General features: G+C 41.3%; 1 protein-coding gene across 1 annotated transcript in view; it reads left to right on the top strand.

Moving 5' to 3' along the window:
- SETX (senataxin) overlaps window positions 1-15,443 on the top strand; it is a 31,209-nt gene extending 15,766 nt beyond the window's left edge. Inside the window, exons 12-24 of the mRNA XM_050907665.1 lie at window positions 273-440; window positions 999-1,155; window positions 2,012-2,113; window positions 2,610-2,722; window positions 3,443-3,514; window positions 4,397-4,546; window positions 5,076-5,183; window positions 6,083-6,270; window positions 8,970-9,062; window positions 9,663-9,827; window positions 10,320-10,418; window positions 12,830-12,917; window positions 13,948-15,443. Of these exons, the coding sequence (XP_050763622.1) occupies window positions 273-440; window positions 999-1,155; window positions 2,012-2,113; window positions 2,610-2,722; window positions 3,443-3,514; window positions 4,397-4,546; window positions 5,076-5,183; window positions 6,083-6,270; window positions 8,970-9,062; window positions 9,663-9,827; window positions 10,320-10,418; window positions 12,830-12,917; window positions 13,948-14,727 (2,283 nt within the window). The 3' untranslated portion in view covers window positions 14,728-15,443. The remainder of the gene's footprint in view (window positions 1-272; window positions 441-998; window positions 1,156-2,011; window positions 2,114-2,609; window positions 2,723-3,442; window positions 3,515-4,396; window positions 4,547-5,075; window positions 5,184-6,082; window positions 6,271-8,969; window positions 9,063-9,662; window positions 9,828-10,319; window positions 10,419-12,829; window positions 12,918-13,947) is intronic.
- The last annotated feature ends 7,163 nt before the right edge of the window (window positions 15,444-22,606 follow it).

Here is a 22,606-nt window from a genome sequence, read left to right as displayed (position 1 = left end):
TGGAGAGGTGTCTGTTCAGGAAATAAGGCGTAGTATGGAAAAGGTAATGTAAAATAAAGGTGTGTAGAGTAAATGAAACCTTCATCACAGCTTTTGAGTCGGGATTGGGTGTGCATCTAGAGCAAACCTCGAATCAAAAGCTTCCATGCCCTTCAAGTTTTTGAGTTGTAGCTAGAGGGGTGGGGGACATTCTGAAAATATATAAAATGAACATGGAAGCTTTGATCAACATTTAAGTAATTCATTATTCTTTCCCCTGTCTGTTCCTTTAGGCACCGGATATGAACGAATACAATGAAAATCAAAAGAGAGCCATTGAGACAGCGTATGCCATGGTAAAGCAACATCCAGGACTTCCCAAAATCTGCCTCATCCACGGACCACCTGGAACAGGGAAATCAAAAACTATTGTTGGACTTCTGTCTCGTGTTTTGAGAGAAGTAAGTGGACGTGATGTGATTGCCATGTGCTGGTGTTTGGTTTCCCAATGGAAGTCAATGATAGCTTAAATTAAATGGAAGTGTAGTATTGGTAATTACGGGGAGTGTAATTCATTAAAGTAACTTAATTAAATCTGTTGTATAGCGTGTAAAGGTGGAAATAATACCTTTTGGGCATCTTGGAAAACCACTTATTTTACAGAACTTAAAAAGTAAAATCAAGAAAACATGCACAGTCGGTAGTATAAACACTTGTTGCATAAAAAAACCTTAATATTTTGATGTATTAAAGAATGTTATTTGGCCAGTCCCATTTAATTGTTTTCATATTAGCATCCAGTAGATTCATCAAGTACATCATTGTTGAAGGGAATTTATGCAAATAGTATTAATACATTTGACTTCTTACTCAATGTAAGACATACCTTAAGAGATATTCAAGTGCAGTAGTCCCCATACTCTGCATGCTGATTAAGATGAGCGTACAGTCTGGCTTTTAAATCACAAATGAAAACAATCTAAAGAGCCTGTTTTGGTCTATTGTTAATTAATCTACAGAACATTAGGAATGAGAAAACAACTCGAAAAACAAATTCCAAGATCAAGCCAAACCGTTTTCTAGTTTGTGCACCATCAAATGCTGCTGTTGATGAACTCATGAAAAAGATCATCATTGCATTTAAGGAAAAATGCCAAAACAGACAGGAGCCTTTGGGTATGGTTTATTTTAAAATTCTGTTTATATGTTAAATAGACAAAACCGGAAGGAGAAACTGGAACAGCTGATTACATATAATACTTATATGCTACTTTAAGCAGCTATTTTCTCTTGCAGAACATGACTGGTACATCCTCATACTGTTATTAATTTTAATGTGCTTTTCTAAAAGATGTATTATGGTTTTTTAAATAAATTGCACTTTGTCTTTATATAGACATTGACCCTTTCCTCGTAGTGTTAGTTTCAGTTCACTAGTTTTTAGGTACTCCTTAAATATTTGAACACAAGACTATTACCTTGATTTTGAATAAAATTGGACTTCGCTGATCATGCTAAACAGACTGATGAAAGTTTTGACGTGTCAGAGTGTCTCACTTTTTTTTTTTCTCCTCCTAGTTTGTGACTAATACAAGGTAGATGAATTCTGAACAAAGCATCTAGTCTGTGGTGAGGGAAAAAAATCCTCATTGTAACCAAATGTTAATTTGGTATTGACTTACCAGCTGCATTACTGATGGTACTCAGTAATTTTCTAACTTAGGAATTCTGTAAATTTTAGATAAAGAAGCCTGAGAATAAGAGGTGGTTCTGCTAATTCAAAATAACATTCTTAACTGTTAGCCACCACTAAAACATAGGCAACATCTTTTTTTAGAATTTGGAATTACAGAGTTTTTTTGTAGCTGTGTTTAGATAAGTACAAGTAAATTATTGCAAACCTCCGAAAAACAGAAAAGGAAAAGCCTTGTTTGATATCCATGGTGTTTAAACTTATTTTTTTTCTCTCATACCAAAGTGCAGAGATGATTGGAGCAATCTAAAAGTATTTTGACTCTGATTTGGTAAACAGGAAATTGTGGTGATATCAACTTAGTGCGACTTGGTGCTGAAAAAGCAATCAACAGTGAAGTCCGGGGATTTAGCTTGGATAAGCAAGTTGAACATAGAATGAGTAAGTAACATGCAAATTGGACTTTTCTTTGGTCGTCTTTAAGAGCTTGATGACGTTTTATGCTTGGGACTGTGTCCTTTAAGAAGGAAGATCTGGTAAAAGATTTTTCTGCCACAGTGCTTCATAAAACATTGTTTTTCTCAGTCTTAATGGGAAAGTGTCAGCTTACATATGGCCTAAAATCTAAGCAAAAGCAAAGAAATAAGCAAGATGACCTCTTGTTTGTTTGGGTTTTTTAAACAAAATTCTAATAAATGCATGTTAAAGCCGTCATTTTTTAAGGAATGCGGCTCTGCAGCATTTGAGAGTGACAATTGGAACCGAGTCTCATTATTGTCGTTTTACAAGATAAGACCTCAATAGAAAAAGGGAAAATGCAACAAAAAATGAGTTTGTCCATTTGTTCTTAATAACTTAAGATGCATGAGTGAGAGCAAGCATTATTATAACATAGTTTTTCTATTCCTCCTGTGCGTTTTCCTTTGTTTTATTATAGAACGAAAGCCAGCTGACTGTGACCAGGATATTCAGAAGAAAAAAGCAGCTCTGGATGAAAAGCTGGACGTGCTGTCTCGTCAGCGTGCCATGCACAGATGTGAGAAGAGGGAGGTAGTAAGATAATAGCATTTTTAATCCTGTTTGTCCTTTTTGTGTTCATAACTGAATCCAAAGAGTAAAGAACTCTACCTTTTAATGCCATCTCTGAGCAGTAACTCTCTCTTCACCTGCATTTTCCACTAATGGAGATGTTGGTTAGCACCGTGAAAGGGAATGGAGAACTTTACATCAGGAATTTTTTTGTTTATGTATACTAGTATTTTCAACTGGTTGATCATGCCACTTCTTGCTCTAGTGTTCCGTAGTCTTCATTTGATTCTGTCACCAGTTAGTTTTTAGTGTAACCATATTTATAAATCTTAATGTTTTAATTTGATTGTATACTTCAAAGCTCTGTTTTTGTTTAACTGGAAATAGTAAGATGCCTTGCAGTCTGAGATTTTGGGATATGTGTTGCACTTGAAGTTTTCCAGTTTTTTGGCTAAAAATTTGGCATTTGTGCTCAAATTACAGATTTCTGATGGTAAACCATTTTCCCAGTTGCACAGAAATGTAAGATGTAGTATTGTGTGTTGTAAAGTCTAAATATGTTGACAACTTTCTAAGAAACTGATCAGCTTCTTCAGACACATTTGATATTTAAACTTGTTCAGACTGTCTTTTAATGTTTAGGAAATGAATTAGGGTATGGAAGGAAAAAAGGTATGTGGGAAATGTGTGGTGTTAATTATTCCTGATACGTGGCTTCTCTATTTTGTTTCCCCCATCTAGAGTCAAATGTTAGATGATGAAATTGGCAGACTTTCAAAGGAGAGACAACAGCTTGCTTCTCAACTAAAGGAGGTAGGAATTTATCTTTAAGGCAGCTCTTTAATAAACCTCAGTGAATGTATTTATATACTTGATACCCTTTAATTGTGGCGGAGATTTGGTTTTGATGTGGCTGGGAGTATTTATAAAGTAGTAGGTAAACAGATAAACGTCATAACCTGAGTAAGTTATGGACAGCCTGGTGTGAAATCCAGGTGTACTCTGGCTGCATATTGCAAAAAAACCCCCAAACCTGGATGGGAATATTCACTCTTACAGTTAAGGGTGAGTTTTAAACGAAACGTGGCGTATTTGGCAAAGGAGGTAATAGAAATGTGCATGTCCTCATGTTCTAGGATGTATCTTCATCACCATGTTCATGCCCGTTACAGTCCTACTGGAACTGAGATACTTTTAAATGTTTCTAAGTAAAGCAACAGCTGGAAGAATTTTTTTGTGTGTGTAGATAGATAGATCTGAAAGTGGAAATAGGCACTGATAGCAAAACCAGTAATTAAGGCTGAGCAGCACGAAACATCAGATGAATGAAGGTTCATCTTTAATGAATATATGCTAACCCTTAACAGTCATGGAGGCTTGGAGTTACAAATGTGGTGGCAAACTAAACTTTGCTCACAGTTAGTGTGTCTAGATTGCATAGCTGTAGAGATAAAGGAATACTTCTTTCCAGGTTGCCACCTCAATGGCATTGATTGTAATTTAAAGTGAAAGTAACACTTCAGTTAAGTCAAGTTACTACTTTCATTTGTAATAATGGAGATAGTTTCATTGGGATGATGCATTATGCATGATCCGTTTGGCAGTTAGAATTGTCCAGGTAGTTAGAAATTGCTCTAAGGTGGTTCAAGAAAGCTAAAAGGGAAGAGGAGACATGGTGTCCTGTTGTACTTGAAGGTTCGGAGCCACTCTCAGAAAGTACAGGCAGATATCATCTTGGAGGCCGACATCATCTGCTGCACACTGAGCACAAGTGGAGGAAGTCTGCTGGAATCTGCTTTTTGGCGGCAAGGACTTGATCCTTTCAGCTGTGTCATTGTGGATGAGGTCAGTAAAGTTATTTAGAACTACAGGATGTTCCACCTCTAAGGTCTGCCTTGTTCTCTGCTTAGGCTACTTCTGATTGTTCGGCTTCTGCTGTAATATATTGTGAGTTGACTGCCCCATCCCCACCTTTTAACTGATAACCAGCCTGTCCTGCTGTGTAGAGCCATGAGAAGAAAGAAGAACTTTTAAATGCTTCTTTTTCTTACTTGTTTGGTGCTTTAATGGCAGACAGCTTTTCCTTAAAAATCATGGCTGAAGTGTGGTTCTTGCTGTGGAGATTTCCAGGTGGTTGGGTTATATTTGTATCTGTTTGGAGAGCTCTGCATATTTAATAATAAAAGAAAAATCTGTTTGGAGTTTTTTATTAGAGAAAAATCCTTCTTTTTCTCTCTTTAAATTTTTTTTTTTTTTTTTAGAAGACTTAAAAAGCATTTGAGTTATTCTGGCTCTGTTACAGGAAATTTAACGTACTTCCCTCCACTCCTTTGCTTACAACTTCTATTTTTTGTCCTGTTTGCATATACAAAAGGCAGGGCAGTCCTGTGAGGTTGAAACACTGATTCCACTGATCCATCGCTGTAATAAACTTGTCCTTGTTGGAGATCCCAGACAGCTCCCTCCTACTGTAAAATCAGTAGTAAGTGTTCAAACTGTATTTTTTTCATGCTATATAGTGGGTATAGTATAAGAACAGTATTTATAGAAAATACGTAAAAGGAAAAAAAGACACTTCAATGTCAGGTCAGGATGTGTATCAGAGAATAACTTTTGCCCTGCAAGTTTAGTCTCTGTTGTGTGGAGACCATATCAACACTGCCTTCAGATGTGTGAATAAAGCTAATACAGATGTGCAAGTGCAACCTCTATAGACTTTCCTGGTGCAGCTTGGAACTGATTTCATGGAGCATTAAGAATAGCTATGGCAATACAAACTTCAGTGCAACTTGGCACTTGGTTTGTGATGGACGTCGTGTTGCGGCAGACTGTTATTTCGTTATTTGAGCTTCAGTCAGTGTCATGTTCCTGAAGGAATGGAGGATGAAGACTACTTGTTTGTATGGGGACTTTCTCACTCTACAGATGCGTTCTAAGGATGAACGTATAGGAGCACTTTCTTGTATCCAACAGTAAGGAGGACTGTTTTAAACACCTGATAAAGAAAGGAGAAAAACAGACTGGCTTCTCTAGAAGGGTAAATTGTCTGGAGGCTGTGTGCTTGTTTAATGAGATCCCACCTGGAATATGTTGCTTTTCATTATTGTTGATGTTTTTAAAATTTACTATGTTGTGACTCACAAAGGAAAGTTGTGTTGCTAAAGACTACACTGACAAGAATTCAGGTTTATGCAGGTGATCTTTACTGAAATAATAAGACTAACGCAAATAGAAAATTGAAGTGCAAGTAGTTGTCATTTTGTCAGTGATTTAGAAGTTTAAAAGGAAGCACCAAATAGTTTTATGTCCAAAAAGCAAATTCCTGTCGTTAATTTGGGACCTGATTTCCCACAAGTCAAGCTCATGTTTTCCCTCTGGCAGAAAGCTCAGGAATATGGCTACGATCAGTCCTTGATGGCCCGCCTGCACAGACACCTGGAGGAGCAAGTGCAGAAGAATATTTTACGAAGCCTGCCAGTTGTGCAGCTGACTGTGCAGTACAGGATGCACCCTGACATCTGTCTCTTCCCATCCAATTATGTTTATGGCAGGACTCTAAAGACTGACAAGTGAGTAGCTCTTTGCTCTCCTTTCTGAGCAGGGGGTATTTCAAAGAAACCTTTTCGTATCAGGATATTCTTTTGAGACTAAAAATTCTTGAGGTTGTGGGGAGGAAGATGCTTAATGGGAGAAAACTTGCATTCCATCTCTTGTTAGTGCTGGCTGTGATACGTAAGTGTCCTGGATTTGGCTGGGATAGAGTTGATGTTACACTTCCCACAAGAAGCTGGGAGGGGGCACAGCCAGGACAGCTGACCCAAACTAGCTAAGAGGATATTCGGTACCAGATGACCTCATGCTCAGTATATAACTGGGGGAGATGGCCAGGGGGAGGAGGAATTGTGGCTTGAGAAGGGGCTGAGCGTCGAGTTCTGGGTGGTAAGCAATTGCGTTGTGTATCACTCACTTTATATATCCTGTTGTCACCAAATGAGACGGAAAGAACTTATCAACACCAATGAGATGCAGATAAGCAGGCACTCCTTTAATTCAGTGCTGGATGCATGGGGGATCGCTCCGCCCAACGTGCATGCCGTGTGTTTCATCAGCTAAAGCTTATATTACCCTATCACATACATATTCATCAGATTTCCCAGAATGATCATACATATTCATTCTATTTCCCGGAACTGGTTACCATATTCACATAGTTATTACGTGTGCGTGTTGGGTTGGTAAGGGTCTCCTTCGGTGGTCTCTGGGTGTCGTGGAGACCCCTGCCGGTATTTTCATGGTTGTCCTCTGGGTGAACTCTTGGTCTTTTATTCCTTATTTGGTAATCCTTGTGCGGCTTGCCAAATCTTGAGCAACTTCTTGTAGGTTGAGATAACCTAATCACTTGCGCTTCAGGTTTCACATCATTTGTATCTTAATAGCCTCATTGTTTGTAGCATTTCATTGTTTCAAACTTAACAAAAAGCCATTAATTTCAGTGAAGTTTCTATAGTTAATTGTTTCAAACTTAACAAACCTATGCTTTATAACTCTTCTATATATGTAGAATCAAATTTTGATTATTTTATCATTATTTTATCAGATTAATTCGCAACACTTTTATTAGTATTATTGTTGTTATTGTTTCTTCTCTCCTTGTGTTGTCCTGTTAAACTGTCCTTATCTCAACCTATGAGGCTTTTCCCTTTTCATCCAATTCTCCTCCCCATCCCACCGCGGGGGGCGAGCGAGCGAGCGAGCGGCCGTGTGGTGCTTAGTTGCCAGCTGGGCTTAAACCACAACAGTCCTTTTTGGCGCCCAACCTGGGGCACAAAGGGTTGAGATAACGACAGATCTGACCAGAGCGTGTTAAAACAAATTTGTTATATGCATTTCTTATGTTAGTTAAATAGTCACTGATTACAAGGTTGGTTTATTTGTTCACATGGTGGCGGTATGTAAATTCTTACGTGCTATGTATTCCCTGCGGTGATGTTTATCACCTCTGGGAGAGGGATCAGGACTACCATTTTGCTGTACTGGGTAATGTTGACTTATGATATGATTACATCACTGGTCATGAGGTTAAGCTGGTATTTGTATGCGGCATTGTCATCATTCCCACACCTCGGGCACCCTCTCTTGGAATTTATTGGTAATTGCACCAGTCGAGACTCTCTGATTCCCATCCATACGCTGATTCATCGACTGGAGAGCCAAGGGTTGATCAACAAGACTCGCTTACCCTTTAATAGTCCCATATGGCCTGTGCGAAAATCTAATGGAGTGTGGAGACTAACAGCAGACTATCGTGGCCTGAATGAAGTCACACTGCTGCCAAGTGCTGCCGTACCGGATGTGCTAGAACTTCAATACGAGCTAGAGTCAAAGGCAGCCAAGTGGTACACCACCATTGATATTGCTAATGCATTTTTCTCAATCCCTTTGGCAGCAGAGTGCCGGCCAGAGTTTGCTTTCACTTGGAGGGGCGTCCAGTATACCTGGAATCAACTGCCCCAGGGGTGGAAGCACAGCCCTACCATTTGCCATGGACTGATCCAGACTGCACTGGAACAGGCTGAAGCTCCGGAACACCTGCAGTACATTGATGACATCATCGTATGGGGCAAGACAGCAGAAGAAGTTTTTGAGAAAGGGAAGAAAATAGTTCAAATCCTTCTGAAGGCCAGTTTTGCCATAAAACGAGTAAGGTCAAGGGACCTGCACAGGAGATCCAGTTTTTAGGAATAAAATGGCAAGATGGGCGTTGTCAGATCCCAGTGGATGTGATCAACAAAATAGCAGCTATGTCTCCACCAACTAGCAAAAAGGAAACACAAGCTTTCTTAGGTGTTGTGGGTTTTTGGAGAATATATATTCCAAATTACAGTCTGATTCTTTTATTAGTAGTATTGTTTCTTCTCTCCTTGTGTTGTCCTATTAAACTGTCATTAACCCAGGAGGTTTTACCTTTTTCATCCAATTCTCCTCGCCATCCCACCGGGGGGGAGGAGTGAGCGAGTGGCTGCATGGTGCTTAGTTGCCAGCTGGGCTTAAACCACAACAGTAAGTTAACTAGATCGCTTAAAATTGAGCATACTTACTGCTTAGAGTTCATTTTCAGGCCTCAGTATATGCAGGTAGCAGTGAAAATTAAGGACTCTGGAAAAAAAGGTGAAAGTTGCTTGTATTTGATAACCATGATGTAAATAATTGAAGTGTCAGTTCTTAGAATTTCTGTATGGTTACCTAGTGATAAAAATGTTATTTACAGAGCAACAGAAGAGAACAGATGTTCTTCAGAGTGGCCATTCCAGCCCTACCTTATTTTTGATGTAGGAGACGGTCGTGAGGAGCGAGACAATGAGTAAGTCCTGCATTCTACTCAGCCAAATTTTAGATTTGCTGAGAATTAATTACCTGCAGAAGAGTTGTCTTCTCCCCTCTATTGTTCCCAGTAGCCATTAAGTAGCCAGAACTGCATTTTCAACTTGATTTGATTTAATTTTACAAAAAAGCAGGTGTTAAATGTTTTTGGCTGTGTTTTAATCTGAATCTGGTTTTAATCCTGGTTTGACTATCTGTTAGATGCCAGTGAATGCCTGCAATCTCTGCTAACTCTAGTAACAGTTTCTGAGTTCCCCATTTTTTTTATCAGTGACTTTCCTTTCCCAGCTGCATGCTGAGGTAACGCCAGAAGGTGGCAGGCTCAGTCCTCCCCTTTGCCTGTTCTGTAAGGAAAGCAAAGCTATGTAGTTCTAAGGGAACGTGAAGTGCAGCCTTTCACTGCTAACGCCCCTCGTCAGGGCCTGCTTGCAAAAGTTCTTTGAGCCTCTCTGTGAAGGAGGCTGCAGAAGTTTGAGGCGGGGGCTTTGACTCGCAGTCCCCCTACAAATTGGGCCGAAGCATTGAATTTGAAAGAGCTGTGAAACATATTTCTGTAATGTTTCCATTCTGTCTTGTTCAGCTCTTTTAGTAATCCTCAGGAAGTGAAGCTGGTGATGGAATTAATTAGAACAATTAAAGAAAAAAGGAAGGATCTGGGTCTTCGTCGCATTGGAATAATTACCCCTTACAGCGCACAGAAAAAGAAAATTCAAGAACAACTGGACAGAGTGTTTAGGAATAACAGGTAAAGAAACAATGAGTTTTCAAATGAGACTTGGCTTTTGCATGTTAGTCCTTTGTTTATCCTCTGAAAACAATGGCAAAAACTCTCAAACTTTTTTCGGTACTACTAAAATCTGTACTTAGTCATGCCTTTAAAGGGGACATGCGAGCCTTTCGCTTAAAACAGGCATGGCCTCTTTGTACCATTTCTTAGTTGTTACTTGTATACATGCTTTGATTATATTGCTGTTCTGAATAAAGCTGGTTTAAAAGAAAACCTAAAATTCCAAGCTACATGGACCTAAACAGCTTTTCAATAATGATGCTGGCCTCAGAAAAGTAAATGTAGCTTTAGATTCATATGCTGAATCTTTTCATACACTGAAGCAGAAATTTACCCTGGGTTATTTTGACAGATGATCATTAAGGATAGTGTTTAGGCTATTTGCATCAGTGTGTTGCTTAAGAATTCAACTAACATAATTTAACGGCTTGCTAATTCTTTCTTCAACAGCCCAGGAGAAGTGGACACAGTGGATGCATTCCAGGGACGAGAGAAAGACTGCATCATAGTGACATGTGTCCGGGCAAACAGCACTAAAGGGTCAATTGGGTATGTTTCTCTTCAGTGATTTGCAAGTCCCATTTCCAGTGACACTCTAGATATAGTCATTATATTTTTAATATGACCAGTAATAAAATTATAGAGAGCAAGTCACTACAGCCAGCAAATTAAAGGGTATGTTCATGCATGAATTAATGTTACTGGTTTGAGGTCTCTGAACAAAAGGGACATGGAAATGCTAAGTATTGTGTTCTGCATTGCATGCTGATGAATTTGCATGGGTGTCTTAGCCTGTCACTGTTTTGGTTTGGCAGGATTGGTCTTGGGAACTTGGCTCTTGCATTAGTACTGCAGCAGTTATTTTTCTTGTAGCTTTTGATATATATTGTAACTTTCTGAATGCTGCTCTCTTAAAATGAAGTCCATTTTCTGTGGCTGTCGCTATCCTATTAATATAGCATTCTGTCTGTAAAAGTATTGTTAACTAGTTATATATGTCGCTAGGAATGTGATGCAGATGAGCTGGATCTTTGATTTGTAAATGAATGTGCTTGTCTCTTGAGTTAGGAGGAGATTTGCAGGAAGTCTTGGTTCAAGATCGCAGATTTGATAATTTTGTATGGGTTTTTCCTGTCTGAAGCGGAAGGAACTAGATACTGGGTGTGCTGTTTACCCCCAGACCACTACAGCAGTTGTTGATTTGTTTCTGTAACTTATGGATCATATTTTAGTTTAAAAACTGGTAGTGGAAATATGCCTTCTTATAGTTCATTGACTTTTAAGTTAAACTATGGGAAGTCTGTTCACATAAACAAAAATCTTTGTTTCTACATACCAGGTTTCACTAAGCTACTTATGTTTCTCTCACTAATTTTCTGATTGCTAGATAAAGGGCTTTTAATTGTGCTGATCCATGCTCCTTTAGGAAGGGAAAGAATCCAAATCCTATAGTAAACCACAATGATGCTTTTTGGAGATTTCTTAATCTGCTTGATTGAGTTTGGAAACTGAAGGCAGCTAGAACCTGCTAGTTCTTCTGGCTGACAGGGGACTTAACCTCTATCTGTTCTTTTGGAAGAAAACTTTCCAGCTTACTGTGTTGAAGGTTTATGTATTAAAGCTTTGGCGGTGCAATGCCTTAGAAGCTGTACATACTGATGACTTGGACATCTCTGTTTCAGGGTCAGGTGTCATTGGCAAGGTGTGATAGGAAATTTTGCATCACCCTTACCTATGATCTTGTAGCTGAGCAAAGTATTTTGGTCTCCAGGGTTGCTAGTCCAGCATTAAATTTACTCTGAAAGTAACTTGCAAAGGGAGGAGAAAACTCCAAGAAATGACAATGGATTTTTTTTTTTTCCTTTCCTGAGAAAATAATCTTGTTGCCTTTCAGTTTTAAAAGCTGTTAGGAATATTTAGTAGTCTTTCAAGACACCCCCCCCCCCTTTTTTTTTTTTATTCCCCCAAGACCTAGAGAACTATGATATCTGTGCTGCTGGATCCACTCCCCCGATCTGCTTCTTGCCTCTCTCTGTTTTCCTGCACTGCCCAAATTTTCTGCGGTGGCTCTGGGGCTTTTGCAGTCTTAACTGCAGGGGCTGTGAATTTGCTGAAGAGCAGGTCTCAGTGCCATGACCGCAGTATCAGGCATTGATGTTGGACCTGCTCAAACTAAGTTGTACAAGGACTTGACTTTGTGTTGCAAACTTTGTTAGTGTAGAATAAGCTGTGCATTTTGGGAGCTTTTTCATCAGAGAAGTAGTAGTTGATACTAGTTTCATAAACCTTTTTTTGAGTTTTGGTAAATAAGCCCTAGCAGAAATCGACCTTTAAGAATACACTAAGCATTTGTTTGTTTAGGTTTCAGTACCTTGGTTTGTGATCCCACAAAAACAGACTTTCTTCTGCAAGAATATACTTTTTACTCTTGAAGCATGACAAAGCAAAAGTCTTCCTTCATGTGCTTCCAGTGCAGGTCACCTTTAAAATAAAATATTCATGTCCAGCGTTCAGTATTTCAGTAGAAAATTTTCCCATTAATCGTGCAAAATATTATTAATCTATTTCAGTTCAAGTCAAAAAGAAGCTTAAAGTCTTGATAGGTGAAGTGAGGTTGATGTCTGCTGTACTTTGAGGAACATTTAAGGAAGCAGTGGTTGGCATTAAGAGGGGATTTGCCCTAAGAAAGGAAACATCAACAGCAAGAGCTGGAAAGAACTGGAATTCCCTGCAAGGAATCAGACTGGTGAAAGAAAGAAAGCACAATTCATGCAAAGCCCTTCACGTAAGGCAGGGCTGCTGCAGTGGGATCTGGGAATGGGTCATGGAACGGCCGCTGCCTTTGTAACTGCTTCTGTTATCTTCATTTCACTGAAATTGAATATTATCTCTTTTTCTCATAACACTTAAACCTCATGGAAGAAGTAGTTTAGGAGCTTAGTTTTTGTCTTGTCACCTAGGTTTCTGGCAAGTCTTCAGCGTCTGAACGTTACAATTACCCGAGCCAGATTCAGCCTCTTCATCCTTGGAAGACTGAAAACGCTCATGGTAGGTACAGTGTTAATCAAATGATCTTCTGTGATCCACCTTTTTAGGTCAAATCAGGGCTGGGGAAGTGAAAACCATCCTCAGACTGCTCCGGTCTATGAAAGGGGGCCCTTTTCTAGTGTGTTGTTAAATTAGTACTAATCCAAGCCTCTGAAGGTTTCTCTTTGAAAGCTTTGGCTGTAACTGTCATAAAAGCTTTAACTGTTTTCCTTGCTTCCAAGAAGGAAAGTTAGAAATTACTCTCACAGTGGTTTTGGTAACTAAATTGTAGCACAGTCCTTTACAATTCAAGTGTGGGGATTGTGAAAAATCTTTTCTCTACTGGTAAGATAGGATGATGGCAGAGATACTTCCCTGCTTGATCCTTACTGTTGCTCCAGCTATTGCAGTTGTCACTGGATACTTGAGCAAGGAAAACTATTTTAAAAAAACCAAACCACCCCAAAACATTCCCCTGATCTTCAGACCATTGTTTTTGCTGCTACTTTGTGTCATCATGTGGTTTCTGAGGATACTCTTTGGTTGTACTCTTTGAAACAGATGTTTCTGAAACAGAACTACATATTTGGGGGACTACAAAGGCCCACTGAATGTGTAGGGAGTGCTCTTGAATAGACTGAATGAATGTCTCACAGTACTTGATCTTTTATTCTTTTTCCAAGGGTGGGGGGTGTTAGCTACACCACTAGAGGGCATGAAAGCCGTGTTCCTGTTCACACTCTGTATGAAAGAACTCTTCTGGCCTTCGTAAATATAGAAATTGTCATTTTAAGTAGTAGCTCACTGATGGTTGAAAGTACCTTCCCTGTGTTACAGCAGCCAGAGTGCCTATTGCTGTTTTGCAAGTGAAACATAAGATTCTTCCATTCCAGAAGGAACATAACAGTGGTTTCCATGACAGTTGTGTCAGGTACCTTGATTAAAGGGGTTGTGCATCCTCTGACACCTCTGTCCATTTGTGTTGATTTCTTTCTGATAACTGTTTTCTTTTTGGGGGGTGTGTGTGTCTCTTTTTTTCTTTTTTTAAAAGGAAAATAAAGACTGGAATGAGTTGATTCAGGATGCTCAGAAAAGAGGTGCCATTATCAAGACATCAGAAAAAACCTACAGGAAAGATGCTGTTAAGATTTTGAAGCTCAAGGCAACAGTACAGCCCCCAGCCAAAGCAGGGACAAAGAAATCTCTGTTGCAGGCTTGTTCTTCCAGTAGCAAGAGGGCTGAGCTTGCAAATCCGAGGGAGGCCAGCAGCCCGTGGGAACTCCCTGCTGGTGCTGGCCACGCAGTGCCACAAGGAAGCAGAGGGCCCCAGCAGGCACAGGGGGCTCAGGCTGCAGACTCCAGGAGAGGCAGTGCCTCTGCACCCGTGGAGGCTGCAGCGCTTCCTGCTGATCAAGAGAAACCGCGGGACCCAAGGCTGGCAAGTATGGCTAGTAGAACTGAAACAAAAGGGAAGGAGCAGGCCTCAAAAGACAGCAGTCGGTCAGCCCAGAGCAATCCAGGATCAACGTCGCAGCAAGGCCTTGATGTGTCCTCAGCTGCCAGGGATCAGGTTTCCAGAACAGAAACTTCTAAGAAGCCCCAGCAAACGATGGGACAGTGCAACGTGCCTTCCACGTCGCCTTACGCAGCTCGGCACGAGGGTGACCGGAGAGCTTCTGTATCGAAAAGCAGTTCAAAAGCCCACAGTGAAGGAGGTCAGAGTAATAGCAGTAAGTGGAACAAAGACTCTCGTGTTTTAACGAGGAGAACATCAGAGGAATTGCCAGAGAACAGAGAATCAAGTGCCAAGCGAAGAAAGACCTTTCACTGACTTTAGTATTGGCTCATTACTGAAAATCTATTCCCAGATTTCTGTCTAGCAAGGACTGTATTTTAAATTATTTACTACACCTGGAACTCCCTTATATTGATACCAGTATCAGTAGATGCATCTTTTTCCCATCCTGTCCCTAATTGTGAAGGCGACTTTATACCTGACAGTTGATAGCTTTGAGCTTTTGAAAAGAAAAGCTGGGTAGCTGCATTGCTTGGAAGAGCAATTTTGTCATCTAGGAAGTTAAGGTTGTAAATGTTTAACGATGTATATTTGTACAGTATACAAAATTATTTTAAGATTTAATTTGGCAAATATATAGCTGCTTGTTTCCTTGTGCAAATGCTAATTTCTTAGTGATGTAATTTTTTATGAAGAACCAGAGCAAACCAAAAAAAAACCCCAAACAACAAACAAAAAACCCCAAAAATCCAAAAAACAGCCAGACTTCTTTTTCCCTTTGCACTAGTAAGTCTAATTTATTTGATAGCAAAGAGTGAATGTTGAAAATGTGGTAGCAGTGATTCTTCCTCATGCTCCACTAGTGCCTCAGGAAAGACTGAAGGCAGATGTACATTGGTTGAATGGAGAGAATTCTACTTATTTTGTATATTTTATTGCCTGTTTTTATAGGAACAGAAGAGCTTTCGTTTATACAAATGTGCCTTGAGTTTTGCTCTTGCTGCTGCTTCATCGGTTGGAATCTTTTTCTTGTTGCAGTGGCAACACAAACTGCAGATTAAAGCCTACGAGGTCTGTTTGGTCCCAGTGAGTCCATGTGACGAATAATCAACAGCACTGTGGAATCTTAGTCAAAGATCTAGTTAACACTTATTGGTAATGACACTTGAGTTTCTTTGTATAGAGCTTTTGGAGATCTACAGAGATAAAAAGGGCAAGCAGGTCATTCTAGGTGTTATTACTGGATTCTTTCTACTGTGGTGTTGAATATATAACCAGTAAAATGGGGTGGGGGGGAAAAACGAACTATTTTTAAGACAGCCTTCCTCTCATCATAACATTTCACAATAAAAGTGGAATTACTTCTACTAAGAATGCCTTTGGGTCACAAGTATCACTTTTTCTGGAGTACGTGTCTGTCTCGAGGTGAAGAGCAACATTTCATGTGCACGGAGTTTTGCGTGGAGATAGTCTAGCACACTTTGGCCTGAGAATGCAGCACCTTCCCATGTAATACAAGGTGGGTGAGTTGTGGGTGGGCCAGGTTGCTATCTCCATGCATCTGTGTTAAAACACAGCCTGCTTATGAAGCAGGCGGTATCCTGCTGTCCCTTGCTAACTGACATGCTTAACCAATATAACGGCCGTGGCTTTCCCTAAGCAAATGAGCTGCCAGACTTCTCTGGCCAGAATTTAGCCATCATCTTTAGTTATGTTTTCTGTCCCGACACATTCATTGCAATGATTAGTGTTAGCTTTGTCCTTTTAACCCGCTGCTGGAGAGGTACGTGCGATCCAGTTCGGTGAAATACAGGTGCCTTACCGTACAAAACGTCAGGTCGTGGTTCAAACTGTAATTGCCAGTAAAACTTACATCCTTAATGCATCCAAGCCCAGAACAAACGTGCTTTACTGGTACCAGCTGCATTGTAGGTGTGTTGGGAGGCTTTTAGTTGCTGTCTGTGACAGTTCAGCTCATTGTGCTGCGTAGTACAGAGCCTTTTAAAATAATAGGGGAGAATCTTTGAGATGCCCGTGAAGTGAAATCAGCATATGTGCATTGTTTAGCTTTAGTTATTCGTTATGTTGCAATCTTAATCGCTTCAGTGAACCCTGACCACCTCTTGTCAGCAGTATATGCTCTTCTAAAACTGCTGTGACTCTTGATGTTGTGTACCTTGTGTGAGAAGGAAGGCTGCTTGAATGAAACCTGACTGTCACAAATTGGACATTTCGGTCACTCCCACAGCACAGAATCGATGCCCTATGTGTTATCTCCCTTTATGTTAATAGGAATCTTTAGAAATACTGTCATCTTTCAAACCTCTTGGCTCTTCTTGGCAGGGCTGTGCTGACCTGCCTGCTGTTCCTACTTAGCACATTAAAAGGGCTGCTATTCTGCGAACGGCTGTAGGATCCTGTAGCTGTGGAAGCCGTTTAGACTGTCTTTATGTAAATAAAGTGAAGCTGGCAACAGTGTGAAAGAGGAAATGCTTTTCTGGCCATTAAATACAATTTTGTCAAAAGAATGTTTCTCTGAAATTTTTTTTCTAATTTTCTTTCTCCTTAATCTGCATTTCAGAACGTGTTCTTCTGAGAGCTATACTTACCGCATGCTGGAAGGAATTTTGTTTTAACATTTCATTTTTATTGTATTTTGTACACAGCACATAGGCCATGTACTCTATAACGCCTGTATTTTTCCATAAATCATCTTTGAGGCGTGGTCAGTGGCTCAGACTTTTTTTGCTTATTTAATACTAGATTTCTGACTTAAGCTACCGCTGAAAGATTGACAGCTGACTGCTACCGTATCAGTCTGTGTCATTAATGGTGTGTTCTTTAATAAAAAAATGTTTGGGTTGTTGCACTTAGAACACTTTTCCCTCTTCACAGACCACTCAGAGTAGGTTTGTAGCTTTAATTAACTTTTCCCTCCCCTCTTTTTTACACCCATAACATGGAAAACCAAGCAAACTCCAATTCAAAGCACACTTCTCACTGATTAAAATAAAATCTACACTGGGGAACAAACAGGGTACAGCTTTCATAACTTCTCTGCTGTTTCTGTTGTGTGTTATAAAATGCTGAGTAGTGATGGACAGTCAGTGTTGGTAAGCTAAGTGGAGACTTGCTTTATTCATTTAATATCTCAGAACCAGTGACAGCTGGAGGAGGTTGTTCAGGGATTGTTCTCTTCTGCTGAGTGTTAAAGTCAGAAAAATCAGTAAAGAACATATTCAACACAACTTAATGTAAAACAGTTTAATGGGAGGTTGTGCCAGAAAACTTTGGAAGAAGCAGTATTTGGGTTTTTATACAGAGGCTTCCATGCTTCTTCCATGCTTGGCAGCTTAATTCTCAGTGCAAAAGCAGTTCCCTCTGTGGTACTGTTCATCTTTGCTATCGGTAAGAAAGGAAAATCTCTTGTAAGTGTTGGACTGTATTTTGTTCAAAGTTTGGGGCTTTTTTTAATTCTTTGTACACAAAGTAGGCTTTCCAGTAAAGGTGGAGTATGATTCTGGTTACTCCTTTTTCCTTTAAGGTTTACTGTAATTGTTTTCCATGTCATTACTCCAAATTACGGTGATGTGAGAACAAACCAGAGCCGTATGTATAATGGCGATATCCAAACAGGTGCTTGTCTAATACGTTTTTCTTACCTATGTTTCCTTGTACATGCACTATGCTATGGAGTGCTGGCTTACTAACGGTGAGTTTATCAGTTGTACCTACGGATGCCTGCGGACCCGCCAGAGGAGAACCAGGAGTTTGCGGGAGCGTTCAGCCGCTCTGGGCAGCGTAGCAGGGCGGGCGTTCGCTCCTCGGTGTGGTGGTGGTGGTAGCGGGTGGGCCTGAGGAATGCCGAGAGCCGGTGGTGCCTCTGGGTTGCGAACGGCAGCCACGAGAGCTGCGCCACGCTGCTGGGGGGAACGGGATGAAAACATCAGCCTCTCCTCCCAGTCCCTCGTTTATATTCACACTTCCAGTGCTGGTAGGACTGGTGGGGCAATGGGTTTTACAGAACTGGCTGATAGATAAGCTGAGTGCAGTAACGAATTAGCGGCAGGGTCTAATGGATGGAGGCACAGGAGCTGGGAGACTGAGTTGTGCAAGGTGTGCAGGCTGGCAAGGCACGTCGCCTCTTCCTCGTGCTAGTCCATAAAATGGAAGTAGCCGCCAGCCCTGCTACCCTGATGCTGGGGAAGCACTGCGCAGCGCGTGCCTCCAGAGCAAGAGAGAACTTGTAGTGACCAAACATATTGATTGAGGGTAAACGCCATTCCCGGTCCCAGGTGACATCTGAAAAATAACACGGAACCCCAGTAATTTCAGAGTGGAGACTTTTTTTTTTTTTGCAGTTACTGAAGTGTGGTGAGAGACGGGGGTTTACTTTTGCGTGTAGAAGGGAGAGAGCGGAGTAGCCAACAGCTGGAGCTGGGCTGTTCATTCACAGCCCAGCGGCTGTAGCAATACCAAAGATAAGCAGAACCACGGTCCTAAAAGTGCAAGACGTTCTAGTCTGCATGAATAAATGATGGATTAAATGACTGCTGTATTGTAAATGGAATTTATAATGTCAAGGATATAATACAGTCAGTTGCCACAGTGGGTCCGTTCCCAAGTTATATACAAGGTCTCCTTTCTTGTCTTTTTAAGATGCTTGGAAAGGAGCCCAATGCCTTATTCTTTAGTGCAAATAAATGTAAGCTAAGCAGCCTTGTACATGGAATATTGCTGACACGAGACCTTCTAGCCATATGTACCTGTCTGCTAAGGCCTCGACTAATTTGCCACCAACTCCCAGGCAAATAGTGATAGAACTGAAAATGAAAATGGTTTGAGGGCATATTACATTTGGTATTGTGAAAACGTAGAAAACCTTGTTTTATAGCCTGGCAGGCTACGCTGGTGTGGCTGTCCAATGTCCGCTGATTTCACTGTTGCATCAAGCAAGAACTCCCTTTGCTACACAGAAATCCCATCAGTTTCCCCTCTCTTTATTTTCATCCCTGAAATAGCACAGAGCGGGGTCGGGATGGAGCTGTTGGAGCCCAGTATTGTTGCTGGCCAGGAGAGAAGGTAGTTAGGTGATAAAAATGGGTGGTTTTAGGCTTTCCTCACACGTTTCACCCTGCAGTGAAACTTGTTACAACACCTAGAGAATCAAAATTACAAAGGAGCCTTTAGGACAGTCTGAAGCTGTTCTCTGCATCTCAAATCAGCGTGCAATTTTTAGCCAGTTTCTGCGTGATAGTGGCCAAACTCTCCAACTCCCTGCCAGAAGGGCTGAGAAGATGGCGATACAAAGCTCTTCAAAACCCAGCTCTGTTTTTATTTCTGAGCAAGAACGCTCAGCTCCTCCTTTATACTTTGTTTTATTTACCTTTGGGACTTTTCACAAAAGCCGATTATAGAACAGAATCGGTTGGTGAAACCGTTAATTTTATTACCACTAAAGTGTTGGTTCTCTCGCTACTCCAGCCTCCGCAAGGCTCCTTACAAATCACTCTTGTAGATGAGATGTCTGCTTCCTCATCTTTAAAAAACCAAATAACATACCTGGTAAGTGCCAATGGAATTTCCCCCCCTCCTCCTGTCTCCAGCTCCCAGGGACTGTAGGCTTAACATTTTATCTGGCGAGTGAGCAAATACGCATAAAGCCAGACTGCTGTTGACTCCTCTGCAGCTGGGGCCGTGGACTCAGCCTGGCCGCAGCGGTCTCTCACGTCAGGCAGATTTTTGTTGCTTCGGGGTTTTTGGTTATTTAGATTTGTCAGTACGCTAAATAGTTAAAATCAGAGTAGAATTTGAGGTAAACAAGAAAAATCAAAAGCTCTACTTGTACTGTTTGAAGAGGTCACTTTTTTGCAGACAGAAGTGTAATTTAAAAACTTTTTCAAATGAATCAACTGCCGGCTGCATGCCGGCGACAGGATACACATGAAAACCTCTTGAAAGAGCACAAGTGTCTTTTCTCGGAAAGAGAAGCACCTTTTGGTTAACCTTTCCACAAGTAAAGTATCAAGCTCATTGGACAACTTCTCCCATTTGGAAGCATTAACTGATGTACAAATGTTTCTATCTTAAAGAAGATGAACTTTCAGATCTGCGGGTACTTGCTGTGATGGTTTCTCTCTGTATTATTTCAATGATGCTCTATTCTCTTTGTGTGGACACCTATGTGCTAACGGATGTTTGCAGTTGATGGATCTTCAGTGCTGAAGCTTTCAGAAGCTGTAAATTATTTTCTTAAATACCAAGTTTAAAGTTTTGCGTGAGAGGGTTTTTTCCTGTCTTGCAGTGGTTTGTGTTACGTGATTGCAAGTTCTCCGGCACCGTTGGACAGATAAAGTGCCATCCTGATCTCCGACACGCGGGGCCAGCTTTGTGTCTGAGCCTGAAGATGAGCTGTGCTGCCCCGTCTGCAGGCAGAGCCACAGGAGGGAAGTCTGAACCTCCCTCTTTTGGCTCTGCCCTTGCTCACAGCCTAAAGGCCATTTGATTTCTTCTGCGAGATGAAGCATCTTGAGTTTGTCCTTTGCAGTTACTATTTCACAGAGGGCTTTGCTTCTGCGTGACTAGGAAGAGCCTAGGAATGGTATACGTAGTGTGGAGGGCGGACTTGTGTTTTGTTCCCCACCATCTTGAACACGTTTCAGGTTCCCTTTGGCACAGCTGCAGGAGGGTTAGCACCACAACCTGCTGCTTCTGGTTGATGTTACAGAACTATTCATTGGGCTTTGGTTAAAGAAGGTCCAGGACTGAACATTACCGGTATTCTGGGTTCACAGGGAGGTGGTACCATCTCTGGTGTTGAGTTAGGAAGCCAATGATGTTTTATCTTAAAACCAGACAAACAAAACCCTCAAACCAACCAACCAACACCCAATCAACCAAGAGAAAATCCCCCAAACCTAAAAAGGTCTAGTGCAGTGGTCTATCACCTTCAGCAGTCTTCAGTCCTGGGCTGTTCTGAGCTTTGTTGTGAATAACCTTCTGAGGTTATTTCCTACAGGAATTCGGTGCTGCTGCTTGGCACGTTCCTGCCTGCATCGCAATAAAAGTCTGCGTTTGCAGGGAATCTGCTGGGTGCAGAGTTTGTCTGGGATACGGCTTTATGAAGTAGTAAATTTGCTGTTGCTTAATCTAATATTCTAGAGAAAAACACCAGTGCAGGGAAAGGAGAATGTTGCTTCACCTTCCAGAAGTGCCATTAGAGATCTTGATCTTGTTACAGTCTTTTCTATGCTATTACTTGTAAGAACAGTAACATGAGGATTTTAAATCTATTGCAGTCAGAAAGTACAAAGAAAGAGTGAGTGTCAATACCAACGGACAGCAACTGACTGCATTAAAGAAAGGGAGGCAATGCTTGTGCCAGCCCACTCCCTCAAAGATCAAATCTCAGCAGGGTGAGTTTAACCCTCATTTATTTTATGGTGGATTAACTAAGCCCTGTGACCTGCCGCTGTGATGTTAAATGCTGCTCAAAACGTGCACCAGATTTGTGTTGCTCTTTGATGTGACAATATCCGTCCTGCACCTTCCCTCCTGTTTTCTTCTCCTTTTTCAAAGTACGAGTTCACTGCCCGCCTCTCCGTGGAGGTGGCCGCTTTTTGGGGGCACTGGCTGTGTACGCCGTATCTGCAAGGTTAGGCTGGAAGATGCTGCAGGCTCTTGCACTTTTGAAACGTGGGCTGCTCCCAGCACGGGCCCCCCTGAGCAGGATGGGCTGTAGGGACAGGACCATGGAGTCCCAGTGTTGAAACAGAACAGATGTTGATAGAGAAGCTCTTGGAGCAGAGCTCCACTCTGGCAAGGACACCAGACCTGGAAATGCCAGTGGAGGCTCAAGCCTGGATTGCACGGGGCTCCTGGGCTGGCTCAGGGAGCTGCATAGAGCTGGGATGGTGACCAAGGGCTGCTCGCCCTCGCAAGACAACTAGCCCAGAACTGAACGAGCTGGAGGTGGGGGGTGTCTCCCATCTTCTAATCCTCCACTCAGTCAGCTCCTGGCTTGGTAAATCTTTGGACATGACAAAATTGAAGCTCTTGTGTTCATGACATTCCCATTGTTCTCTTGTCTCTGGTTTCTATTGCCTTCGTTTATGTGCTTGACTGCAAATGCTTCCTCAGGTAGGGGCATGTTTATGAGCCCTAAATGAGTTGATCTAGTCCCTGTGAGCTCTAT

Source organism: Gymnogyps californianus, chromosome 18 (assembly GCF_018139145.2).
Source record: "Gymnogyps californianus isolate 813 chromosome 18, ASM1813914v2, whole genome shotgun sequence".
Classification (NCBI taxonomy): Eukaryota; Metazoa; Chordata; class Aves; order Accipitriformes; family Cathartidae; genus Gymnogyps; species Gymnogyps californianus.
Note: the sequence above shows the minus strand (reverse complement) of the source record. Positions and strands in the feature narration are given on the sequence as shown.